The sequence below is a fragment of the Manduca sexta genome, unplaced genomic scaffold, assembly GCF_014839805.1.
Source record: "Manduca sexta isolate Smith_Timp_Sample1 unplaced genomic scaffold, JHU_Msex_v1.0 HiC_scaffold_3631, whole genome shotgun sequence".
Taxonomy (NCBI): domain Eukaryota; kingdom Metazoa; phylum Arthropoda; class Insecta; order Lepidoptera; family Sphingidae; genus Manduca; species Manduca sexta.
Genome location: NW_023594721.1, coordinates 1 through 12,553, shown reverse-complemented (window position 1 = coordinate 12,553; position 12,553 = coordinate 1). Strand labels below are relative to the sequence as shown.

The following is a 12,553-nucleotide window of genomic DNA, read 5'->3' as shown; positions in this document are numbered from 1 at the left end:
TTGCGCCGCCTATAGGCATCCTGACCCAGGCTGTCCCTACACCGGATCGATCAGGGCGACTTTGCTCAACTTTATCGCCTCTACGGCACCTCACCGGCCTTGAGAGGGCCGCTGCGATTGATTCCTGGGGGTGGCTGTATAGTCCAGCTCACTTAGCCGCAGTTCCATCGGCTTCGTGGGCCGGGAGATTTTGATATCTTCCGACCTTCGCGAAACACCTCAGCCTTGCGGCGTGGAGTCGGCCCCTCTCAGAACACCCGCCCCGGCACCTCGTACATTGGGGCGCCCGTGGCCGCAAAACTTTGGCCCCTCATCTTGCTTATTTCAAGGCCGGTGAGGTCCTACCTATTTTGGGCGTCCCGTCAGGACGCTCTTGTGTTCAGGCCCTTCGCAATTGCTGCTGGTGTGAGAGATGACTACGGCCGCAGAACGTGGCGGCCGCAGTTTTGGCTCCTTCCGGCGCGTCGGTTTCGGCGGTGGCTGCGTTGTTTGTTGGCGCTGCTGCCGGCTTCTTCTTCTGACCACCTCGACCCACGGCGTGTCCACGTTAGCCGGGGCTGGCGGCAGCACGCGGGCTCTGGAGCGGGCTGGGCTGGAGGTCCGTTCTTCTTGCCCTTTTGGGGCTTTTGTTTCGGCGTCTCTCTCCTCGGTCCTGGGTCTTGCCGTCGATGCCCGTCGTAGTCGCCGGGGCCGTGGAGGGACCCGCGACGGGTTGTGGCGGCGCACTGGAGGGCCCAGCGACTGGAGCAGGGAGGGGGGGGCGGGAGCGGGAGCGGGCTGGGCTGCTCCCTTCTTCCTTTTCCCTTGCCTTTGGCCGGTTTTGGGTTCGGCGCCCCTCCTACGTATCCGCTCGTCACGGGAGTTGTGTGTCCCCGGTGGCGGTTCTTCTTCGTGGGCTAGGGTGGGCCTTGGGCTGGCCCCATCAGGGCCGACTCCAGCCTGGCTTGGACCCTCGCTTCCCCACCATCGCCAGCATCTCCTCCGTCGATGACTTATTTGCGGACGCCTCCAGGTCTTCGAGGCGTCGTTTTAGGGTGGCATTCTCCTCCTTCATGGCCTTCATGTTGGCTTCAAGACGGGCACTGTGTTCCTGCTACACTTTATTTCCTCCTCGAGGCGCGCAATGACAGCGGACTCAGGCTGTTCCACGTACTTCACGATCTTGTCCGTGACCCAGTTAAGCGCTTTCTGGGAAGTGCCTTTTAGGTTGCCTGACTTCCTCACGACACAGAACAACCTGGGTGCACTTACGGAGGTCTTCCTTCAGTACTGGACGGTCCTCTTCGGTGTCTGATATTCTGGGGGACCGGCGACTTGATAAATTGCAGCTGGTCCTCCAGCTCCTTCTCTGCGTCTTTCCGCGCCGCTTCGTTGTAGCCTGTCACGCTCCAACTGGGCTTTTGAGGCCGACGTACTGCCCACTGAGGCGCGGGCGTCTCCTCTCATTCTGCCGTCGATCGCCTGCGTCTTCGGCGCCGGTTCATCGGTGTCGCTGGTCAAACTGAGCTGCGAAAAGCTGCTTCTTGTTTGCGACTTCCTTCTCCAGAGCTTTGCTCCTCACGGTAGAGCCACCTCGCTCGAGTCCGTGTCCAGGCTCAAAGGCCGCGCGAATTCGGCTGCCACCTCCATGGGCATCGCGCCCGTTATCTCCTTCGGTACATCATCGTCGTTGGGCTTGTACCTCGACGACCGCCTCTCCGGACGAAACCGGAGAAGGCAACTTCGTCAGTAAAATTATTGGGGTTTTGTTTTATTTAAAGTTTCCATAATTGTTCCCACGAGTATGGGGAAAGGGTGGTCCGCCCAGGCAGAGCCCCTGTACCTGGGTAAGCTTAGCGTAACCCGCACAGAGTGTCGGCCGGTACTCTGGCGGGGTCGCACTCGAGACCGAACTACCCATCGGCCATGCATCCTCAAGGCGCGCCGCCGCTTGAGATTCGGGGTGATTTTTATAGAGGTTTTCTTCCTCGCGGTCCGGGCGGTTAAGCCAAGACCCCCGGTCCGGCAGGAGCGCGAGACATATCCACAGACCTCCATACCGGGTTACGATCTATGACGGTGGCAATGAGAGGGAAAATCCCCCCACTTGCCTGCTCGGGGCGGGGTGAGCGCACACCGAGCCTCGCCGACACCCCCGGGACGGAACCGGAGCTGCCCGAAATGGCCCCACGACGTTGGCCTAGTCGACGGCGGAAATATCGTCAGCGGGCTCTACTCGCCAACGCCACAAGTGACGGTGAAAAACTAGTCGACGACGACACTACCCGACGGCGTAATTAGACGGCGGCCGCCGCAAGAGGCGACGACCGTCAACAACTCGTTGTCAGATTCGCCGGCGCGCAGATCAGCCTGACTGGCCTGACGACGCCAAGCTGCCCAGGGTGCACCACGAGACCTTGCCTAACCTACCACCCCAACCCAACCTAACCCAACCTAACCTAACCTAACCTAACCTAACCTAACCTAACCTAACCCAACCCAACCCAACCTAACCTAACCTAACCTAACCTAACCTAACCTAACCTAACCTAACCTAACCCAACCTAACCTAACCTAACCTAACCTAACCCAACCTAACCTAACCCCTAACCTAACCTAACCTAACCTAACCTAACCTAACCTAACCTAACCTAACCTAACCTAACCTAACCTAACCTAACCTAACCTAACCTAACCTAACCTCACCTAACCTTTTTTTTTTTTTTTTGGTTTCGCGGAGAAAGTACCTTATTACTACCGCCCAGCCTTCGCGGGGGGCGACTGAGCGGTTATGTTGGGGTAGCCGTTGCCTTACGACCCGACAATTGAGCGGCCCGGAACCCACGGGCGGCGGTCGGGCCGAGTCCCTAACCCTACCACACCCGTCCCCACGCAACGACCTACCAACTAAAACTCCGCGTTGACCCTCTTCGGCGCATAGGGACGACTGCGTGCTACCTCGTGACATCAGGTCCGAGTTTCGTCCGCGGCCGCCCCTGCGCGGTGCCGCCTTGCGGCCCGTCTCCTAAATGGGGGCTCCTGAGCCCCCGCGCACCGAAGGACGCTTCAGCGTCGGCGGCAGCGTGAGGTCAACACCACACTGCCGCCCATCCCGGGGTCAACCGAAAGTGTGCGATGAACGCACTACACGCACTGAAAAGTGCGCGCGCACTAGACGGACAGCCCCTGCTGCCCGCCGACGACCCCTTCGTGGCCCCTATTAGTCGCCTCTACGACAGGCAGGGGTTTACCGTGGTGGTATTCTCCAAACGCCCCCATTCCACAGGGCGGGAGACGCCGGTCAGTCGTCCACCCGGCGCCTCCTACGTCTCTCTGACGGCGGGAGGGATCGGCCCGTTCCCGATCCCTCTCGGCACTCTCCTTCTGCGAGAGAACCACCTCACAGAAGTGGGCCACCGCACGCCAGGCCTCCCGACTGTCGACCATGGACGCGACCACAGCCGGCAGCGAGAGGTCTCTCCGACGACTGACACGAGAGCGCTGCGCTCATCGTCCCAGGCTGGGCAAGACTCCAACGTATGTTGGGCCGTATCCCGCGGGCAGTTGTCACAATGGTGACACACGGCGCTTATCTCCGTCTCAGCCTGACACAGGTACTCCCCGAAGCACCCATGCCCGGTGAGCACCTGTGTCATCTAAAGTTGCCGCGCCGTGGCGCCTGTCCAGCCACTGTGCAAAGACAGGACGCACTGCCGCGACGGCCCGAAGCCCCGCTGACGGGGCCTCCAGCCTGAGACGCCACTCCTCCACGGCGGTTGCCGTAAGGAGGCCCTTTTGGCCTCCACTCCTTCAGGGCGCCGGACGCTGCCCATTCCTGAACGCCTCCTCCCTCCAATGGAATGTATCGGAGAGAGCCTTGGCGTCCAGATCCCAGGGCAGGAATCCGGCCAAAAGACTAGCCGCCTCGAACGAGACCGTGCGATACGCCCGTATGGCCCGCTGCGCAATGACCCGCTGTGGCCCCGCAGGAGAGCGGCAGAACGTTTCTAGGGCGTCAGCCCAGACCGGGCTGCCGTATAGTGCTATGGACCGCACGACCCCGTGGTATAACCTTCGACAAGGGATATTTGGACCTTCCAGGTTGGGCAGCAGGCTGGAAAGAGCGCCCGCCGCCCTGGTCAACTTTTGTCCTTGCGTTTTTAAAATGGGCGCTGAACCCCACCGGCCATCCAAAAATCAAACCTAAGTACTTCATGGTATTGCCGATGGGAATCCGCACCCCCTCCACTCACGATGTGGGTATCGGCCGGTGGCCCCTCCGAGGCCCGTGAAAGCAGATGGCCTCGGTCTTCTCGAGGGCCACCTTTAAACCTAAACGCCGAATGCGGCTCACTACATGACCGGTGCCCACCGCCGCCAGGATCGCGGCGCTCCTGGAGGTCTTAGACGTCGCCGTGACCAACGTGTCATCCGCATAACACGTCACGTCGACGCCCCAGAGATTGGCACCACGGAGCACCCAGTCGTACCCGATGTTCCACAAGAGGGGCCTAGAACCGACCCCTGTGGAACACCGCACGACATCGCTCTTCGGTGTTACCCGTCGGCGCCCGGATACACCACGTACCTGTCAGAAAGGTACGCGTGCACCAGACGCCTGAGATAGGGCGGCACCACGTGGTACCGCAGTGCTTCGTTGATGCATGGCCAGGGAGCGAATTGAAAGCGTTGGAGATGTCGAGTGAAACCGCGATGACGACCTTCCCCTGGCCACTGCTGCCTCCGCCTGCGACTTGACCCGCAGAATCGCGTGGACAGTTGAGCGTCCACCCTAAAGCCAAACTGTTTGTCGGCCAATTTGACCGACCCTCTCGAGATGCTCGACGAGGCGCGCGTGTATAATACGCTCAAAAGTTTGGCGACCTCGTCGAGCAGCACGATGGGCCGGTAGGCCGACGGCGACTCTGCGGGTCTCCCCTCTTTTCTTAAGCAGGACGAGCTTCCCGACTTTCCAACGCGCCGGAAGACGCCCCGCACCATACAGGCGGAGAATAGACTGCGGAGCCGCGGCCCCAGGTACTCGAGGGCTAACACCCAGGCTTTCCCGGGATGCCGTCGAGACCCGGGCGGTGTTTTTGCCCCGCAGTCGAACACTGCCGCCCGCATTTCCGCGCGCGACACCTCACGAATAGCCCTTGCCGAAAGTGCCGACGCCGATGACGCCACCTCCGGTGGCGCCATCGGTGGAGGAGTGGTCTCCTCGGGGGCCGGGAACAAGGCCGCGACAACGTTGGCCAATAAATCTGGCCTGAGACTCTCCGACAGTGGAGGCGCCGCCGTACGAAGCTTGTTCATAACTAGTTTGTATGGGCGCCCCCACGGGTCCGCGTCGAGAGTCTCCAAAACTCCCTACGTGCCGCGACCTTGGCCCTGTGAATGGCCACCCGCAGCGCTCTCTTCGCCTCTTTTATAGAGGCCGTAGAGCTGCCGCTCCTGGTCTTTCGTGGTTTCTTCCTCGGATTCGGCGGCGGCGATGCCTGGCGCATCGGCGGCGCGCAGCCACGCAAGACGCGCGCAACTGCGCTAACTCCGCCGACCACCAGTACACTCCTCCTGCCGCGGAGGGCGACGGAGCGCCCGGGGCATGGCGGCGTCGCAGACATCCGACATTGCCACCCGGAACCACTCCGCTCTCCTGCTCTACCCGAACCGGACCCTCCGGCTCGGGGAGCCACGAGACTGCCAGAGCGGCCAACTCTAGGGCCTCCTTGTCGAGGCGCTCTTAACGCCCACCGCGGGCCGTCCTGTCGAGGGGCACTCGGTCCACCAGTACTATTGGGCCGGATACTCGGGGCGCGGAGACATCGAACCTTATATAACGGTGGTCCGACAGCGTCTCCACGCCCACGAGGACTCTCCAGCCCTGACACGACGTGCGACGGCGGGGCTCCCAAAACGACAGATCCACAATAGACCCGCCGTTGTGCCGCACGCACGTGTCCACCGACCCCTGTTCAGGACGACCAGGCCGACGGAAATCGCCCATTCCTCCAGGACCTCACCGCGAGCGTCGGTCGCCGGCGAACCCCAGACCGCGGACTTCGCGTTGAAGTCGCCGGCGACGATCGCCGGGTGAGGTTGGCCCTGCTCAACCAGGGCCCCCAGCCGAACGAGAAAAGATTCGAACTCGGCCAGAGGTCTGTTGGGGGAGAAATAAACTCCTACAATCCACAAGTCCCCCAACAGAGCCGCGACGCATCCCTGGCCCTTCTCGACTTTTGCGAAGGGCGGGGAGCCAGCGGCACCCTGGGTGATGATGGCCACCGACCCGTCGATGACCCCAACCCAGTTATCGCGGGAGGGACAAAATACGGTTCGGCGACCACGGCCACTTGCACCGACCACTGCGCCAGGCTTTGGGACAACAGGTCCTGGGCGCGGGCGCAGTGGTTGATGTTCGCCTGGAGGAAAACTAGGTCCATTACTGATGGGCGATCTCCTCCACGTCCATCTCGGCCACTGGTTGTAGGGTCTGCCGCCTGCGGCTGGGACAGAACCTCAGCCGCGGCGGTATTCCTTCCCTTGGGGGCGGCGCCGGTTGCGTCGGGAGGGGCAGAACAAGCCTTCCCCGAGCCGGTGCCTGGCGGCCTGCCGGCGGCAGCGCAGACTGCGCAGTTCGCCGGGGCCTTGCACTCACGGGTTTTATGGCCCGCTTGACCGCAGCGATAGCACAACTCGCTGCGGTCCACTGCGCAGTCGCAGCGCTCCCTAACGTGCCCGCTCTCCAGGCACCGGAAGCACCGCAGGGGGCCGCGACTCGAGGACGGTCACTCGAGCCGCGGTCCAACCGATTAATATTCGGCCCGCCCCCTTCACTTGTTGGGCCGCCTTTATGGGCAAACGAACCCCGGCGGTCCCAACGCCGGAGCGATCAGGGCGAATTTGCCCCACCTTGATTGCGTCCGCGGGACACCACCGGTTCTTGAGAGGGCCGCTGCGACCGACTCCGGAGTGGCCGTGTAGTCCAACTCCGTCAGCCGCAGTTCTGCAGTTTCGTGGGCCGGGAGATCTTAATATCCTCCGACCCACCGAAGCACTCCCTCAGCCTTGCGGCGAAGGAGTCGGCCCTCTCTTCCGAGTTGGCCCCGGGCACCTCATACATGGGGCGCCCGTGGCCGTGAACTTCGGCTTTAGCCTCGAGATATCCAATCCGGTGAGGTCCACGCGATTCTGTGCATCCGTGAGGACGCTCCTTGTACGTCAGACCCTTCGCCACTGCTGCCGGCGTCAACGAGATTACCACGGCCGCAGATCGTGGCGGTCGCAGTTTGGGTTCCTTCCGGCGCGAAGGTTTTGGCGGCTGCACGCTGGTTGTTGTTGGCGCTGCTGTCGTCTTCCCCTTCTTCTTTCCTTCTGGCCACCTCGACCCATGGCGTTCCATTGAGTCAGGGCCGGCGGTAGCGGACGGGGCTCCGGCGCAGGTTGAATCTGCCGGCTCTTTTTCTTCCGCCCCCTTCTTCGGCTTGGAGCCTGGTGCCGGCTTCTTTGCAGGCGCGGCGCTCTTCTCGACTTCTCGCAGTTGCTGGCGCCATCGCGGGTGTCGACGCCGCCGTTAGTAGAAGGGCCCGCTACGGCTTGCGGCGGAGCACTGGAAGGCCCAGCGATGGGAGTAGGGATAGTGGGGGCAGGAGCGGGGGCCGGAGCGGGCTGGGCCGTCTTTTTCCCCCTTCCTTTTCCTTTCTCCTTCCTCGGTTTGGCGTGGGTTCCGCCAACATAGCCATCGCTCACCGGGAGTTGGACATCTCCCGGGAGTGGCTCTTCTCTCGTGTGCCAGCGAGGTCGTTGCGCCGGGCCCATGAGGATCGATTCCATTCGGGCTTGGACCCTCGCTTCGACCATCGCCAGCATCTCTCTGTGGACGGCCTTTGGCGGCCGCTTCCAGCTCTTCGAGGCGTCGTTTAAGAGCTGTGTTCTCCTCCTGGATGGTTTTCATGTTTGCCTCGAGCCGGGCACAATTCTCCTGCCACTTCTTGGCCTCGCCCTCGAGGCGAGCGATTGCAGCGGACTCCGGTTGGTCTACGTACTTGGCGATTTTGTTTGTGACCCAGTTTAGTGCCTTCTGGGAAGTGCCTTTGAGGTTGCCAGATTTCCTCACTGTTGTGCGTACTACCTGGACACACTGCCTTAGGTCTTCCCTCAGCACGGGTCGGTCCTCATCTTCGGTCTCTGATGCCTTAGGAAGGATCGGCGACTTGACAAAATGGAGCCGGTCCTCCAATTCCTTGTCGGCCTTCTTCTTCGCCTCTTCGCGTTGGAGCTTATCCCGTTCGAGCTGAGCTTTCCTCAAGCCGACATATTTGCCGACTGAGGGCGGGCGTCCTCTCCCTCTGCTGTCAGTTGTTTGTGACTTTGGCGCTGGTTCGTCGGTGTCGCTGGTGAATTGCGACAAACTATGCCTTGAGCGCGAGTTCCTCCTCCAAAGTTTCTTGCTCCGTACGGTGGAGCCGCTCCCACTTGAGTCCGAGTCTAAGCTCGGAGGCCGTACAAATTCAGCTGCCACCTCCATAGGCTTCACGCCCGTTTTCTCCCTCTCTACTTCTCCATCAGCGGGCTTTCGCCCCCCGAACTCCGCCTCCCCAGACCCGGATTCCGGAACCGGAGAAGGCAACTTCGTCAATAGGATAATAGGATTTAAGTTTGTGTTTTGTGATAAAGTTTCCATGATTGTTCCCACGAGTATGGGGGAAAGGTTGGTCCGCCCAGGCAGTGCCCCCTGTACCTGGGTAAGCCTAGCGTAACCCGCGCAGAGTGTCGGCCGGTACTCTGGCGGGGGTCGCACTCGAGACCGAACTACCCATCGGCCATGCATCCTCGCGGGTGCGCCGCCGCTTGAGATTCGGGGTGATTTTTATAGAGGTTTTCCTCGCGGTCCGGGCGGTTAAGCCAAGACCCTCGGTCCGGCAGGAGCGCGAGACATATCCACAGACCTCCATACCGGGTTACGATCTATGACGGTGGCAATGAAAGGGAAAATCCCCCACTGCCTGCTCGGGGCGGGTGAGCGCACACCGAGCCCGCCGACACCCCCCGGGACAGAACCGGGAGCTGCCCGAGATGGGCCCCACGACGTTGTCCTAGTCGACGGCGGAAAATATCGTCAGCGGGCCTACTCGCCAACGCCACAAGTGACGGAGAGACTAGTCGACGACGACACTGTCCGACGGCGTAATAGACGGCGGCCGCCGCAAGAGGCGACGACCGTCAACAACTCGTTGTCAGAGGTTGCCGGCGCGCAGATCAGCCTGATCGGTCTGATCGACGCGCCGCTGCCCAGGGTGCACCACGAGGAGGTTTCCCGACCCAGCACCCCAACCTAACCTAACCTAACCTAACCTAACCTAACCTAACCTAACCCAACCTAACCTAACCTAACCTAACCTAACCTAACCTAACCTAACCCAACCCAACCCAACCTAACCCAACCCAACCTAACCTAACCTAACCTAACCTAACCTAACCTAACCTAACCTAACCTAACCTAACCTAACCTAACCTAACCTAACCTAACCTAACCTAACCTAACCTAACCTAACCTAACCCGTTGGTTTCGCGGAGAAAGTACTACTACCGCCCAGTCTTCGCGGGGGGCGACTGAGCGGTTATGTTGGGGTAGCCGTTGCCTCACGACCCGACAATTGAGCGGCCCGGAACCCACGGGCGGCGGTCGGCCGAGTCCCCAACCCCAACAAACTAGTCCCTACGCAACGACCTACCAACTAAAACTCCGCGTTGACCCTCTTCGGCGCATAGGGACGACTGCGTGCTACCTCGTGACACCAGGTCCGAGTTTCGTCCGCGGTCGCTCCCTGCGCGGTGCCGCCTTGCGGCCCGTCTCCTAAATGGGGGCTCCTAAGCCCCCGCGCACCGAAGGACGCTCTCAGCGTCAGCGGCAGCGTGAGGTCAACACCACACTGCCGCCCATCCCGGGGGTCAACCGAAAGTGTGCGATGAACGCACTACACGCACTGAAAAGAGCGCGCGCACTAGGACGGACACCCCCCTGCTGCACGCCGACGCCCCCCAACGAGGCCCCTATTAGTCGCCTCTAACGACAGGCAGGGGTTTACCGTGGTGGTATTCTCCAAACGCCCCCATTCCACAGGGCGGGAGACGCCGGTCAGTCGTCCACCCGGCGCCTCCTACGTCTCCTCTGACGGCGGGAGGGATCGGCCCGTTCCCGATCCCTCTCGGCACTCTCCTGCGAGAACCACCACAGAAGTGGGCCACCGCACGCCAGGCCTCCCGACTGTCGACCATGGACGCGACCACAGCCGGCAGCGAGAGGTCTCTCCGACGACTGACACGAGCGCTGCGCTCATCGTCCCAGGCTGGGCAAGACTCCAACGTATGTTGGGCCGTATCCCGCGGGCAGTTGTCACAATGGTGACACACGGCGCTTATCTCCGTCCTTTTTGATTGACACAGGTACTCCCCGAAGCACCCATGCCCGGTGAGCACCTGTGTCATCTAGAAAGTTGCCGCGCCGTGGCGCCTGTCCAGCCACTGTGCAAAGACAGGACGCACTGCCGCGACGGCCCGAAGCCCCGCTGACGGGGCCTCCAGCCTGAGACGCTACCTCCACGGCGGTTGCCGTAAGGAGGCCCCTTTGGCCTCCACCTTCAGGGCCGGACGCTGCCCATTCCTGACCGCCTCCTCCCTCCAATGGAATGTATCGGAGAGAGCCTTGGCGTCCAGATCCCAGGGCAGGAATCCGGCCAATAGTCTAGCCGCCTCGAACGAGTCCGTGCGATACGCCTGTATGGCCTGCTGCGCAATGACCCGCTGTGGGCCCCGCAGGAGAGCGGCAGAACGTTTCCTAGGGCGTCAGCCCAGACCGGGCTGCCGTATAGTGCTATGGACCGCACGACCCCGTGGTATAACCTTCGACAAGGGATATTTGGACCTTCCAGGTTGGGCAGCAGGCTGGAAAGAGCGCCCGCCGCCCTGGTCAACTTTGTCCTTAACGTTTAAAATGGGCGCCGAACCCCCAATCGGCCATCCAAAAATCAAACCTAAATACTTCATGGTATTGCCGATGGGAATCCGCACCCTCCACTACGATGTGGGCACCGGCCGGTGGCCCTCCGAGGCCCGTGAAAGCAGATGGCCTCGGTCTCTCGAGGGCCACCTTTAAACCTAAACGCCGAATGCGGCTCACTACATGACCGGTGCCCACCGCCGCCAGGATCGCGGCGCCCTGGGATAGGTCTTAGACGTCGCCGTGACCAACGTGTCATCCGCATAACACGTCACGTCGACGCCCCAGAGATTGGCACCACGGAGCACCCAGTCGTACCCGATGTTCCACAAGAGGGGCCTAGAACCGACCCCTGTGGAACACCGCACGACATCGCTCTCGGTGCCACCCGTCGGCGCCCGGATACACCACGTACCTGTCAGAAAGGTACGCGTGCACCAGACGCCTGAGATAGGGCGGCACCACATGGTACCGCAGTGCTTCGTTGATGCATGGCCAGGGAGCGAATTGAAAGCGTTTGAGATGTCGAGAAACCGCGATGACGACTTTTCCGGCCACTGCTGCCTCCGCCTGCGACTTGACCCGCAGAATCGCGTGGACAGTTGAGCGTCCACCCTAAAGCCAAACTGTTTGTCGGCCAAATTTGGACCGACCCTCTCGAGATGCTCGACGAGGCGCGCGTGTATAATACGCTCAAAAGTTTGGCGACCTCGTCGAGCAGCACGATGGGCCGGTAGGCCGACGGCGACTTGCGGGTTCTCTACAGCAGGACGAGCTTCCTGACTTTCCAACGCGCCGGAAGACGCCCTGCACCATACAGGCGGAGAATAGACTGCGGAGCCGCGGCCCCAGGTACGCGAGGGCTAACACCCAGGCTTTCCGGGGATGCCGTCGAGACCCGGGCGGTGTTTTGCCCCGCAGTCGAAACACTGCCGCCCGCATTTCCGCGGGCGAAACCTCTGGAATATCCCTTGCCGAAAGTTCCCGACGACGATGACGCCACTTCCGGTGGCGCCATCGGTGGAGGAGTGGTCTCCTCGGTGGCCGGGAACAAGGCCGCGACAACGTTGGCCAACAGATCTGGCCTGAGACTCTCCGACAGCGGGGGCGCCGCCGACCGACGCTTGTTCATAACGAGCTTGTATGGGCGCCCCCACGGGTCCGCGTCGAGAGTCTCCAAAACTCCCTACGTGCCGCGACCTTGGCCCTATGAATGGCCACCCGCAGCGCCTCTTCGCCTCTTTGTAGAGGCCGTAGAGCTGCCGCTCCTGGTCTCGTGCTCACTGCTGCGAATGCGGCGGCGGCGATGCTCATGCGCACGCGCAGCCACGCATGACGCGCGCAACTGAGCTAACTCCGCCGACCACCAGTACACCTCCCGCCGCGGAGGACGACGGAGCGCCTGGGCATGGCGGCGTCGCAGACATCCGACATTGCCTCCCACCTGCCTCTGCTCTACCCGAACTGACCCTCCGGCTCGGGAGCCAACGACACAGAGCGGCCAGCCTAGGCCCTTTGTCGAGGCGCCTTAACGCCCACCGCGGGCCGTCCTGTCGAGGGGCACCTCGGTCCACC

At 61.8% G+C, this 12,553-nt stretch overlaps 1 protein-coding gene across 1 annotated transcript; it reads right to left on the bottom strand.

Moving 5' to 3' along the window:
- Positions 1-345: 345 nt before the first annotated feature.
- Positions 346-1,063, bottom strand: LOC119193128 (serine/arginine repetitive matrix protein 1-like). Its single transcript, XM_037446782.1, has 2 exons — positions 940-1,063; positions 346-896 (listed from the first exon to the last, which is right to left on the bottom strand). Exons 1-2 carry the CDS (start codon positions 1,061-1,063, stop codon positions 346-348), a joined length of 675 nt encoding a protein of 224 aa, XP_037302679.1.
- Between the last annotated feature and the right edge of the window lie 11,490 nt (positions 1,064-12,553).

What these genes read in the sequence shown, in the direction of transcription:
- LOC119193128 (XM_037446782.1), bottom strand. Translation starts at nt 1,063, where the DNA reads ATGAAGGCCATGAAGGAGGAGAATGCCACCCTAAAACGACGCCTCGAA. An exon ending in GAAGCGAGGGTCCAAGCCAG is followed by an intron (nt 897 to 939) that starts GCTGGAGTCGGC and finishes GGCCCACCCTAG; the next exon opens with CCCACGAAGAAGAACCGCCA.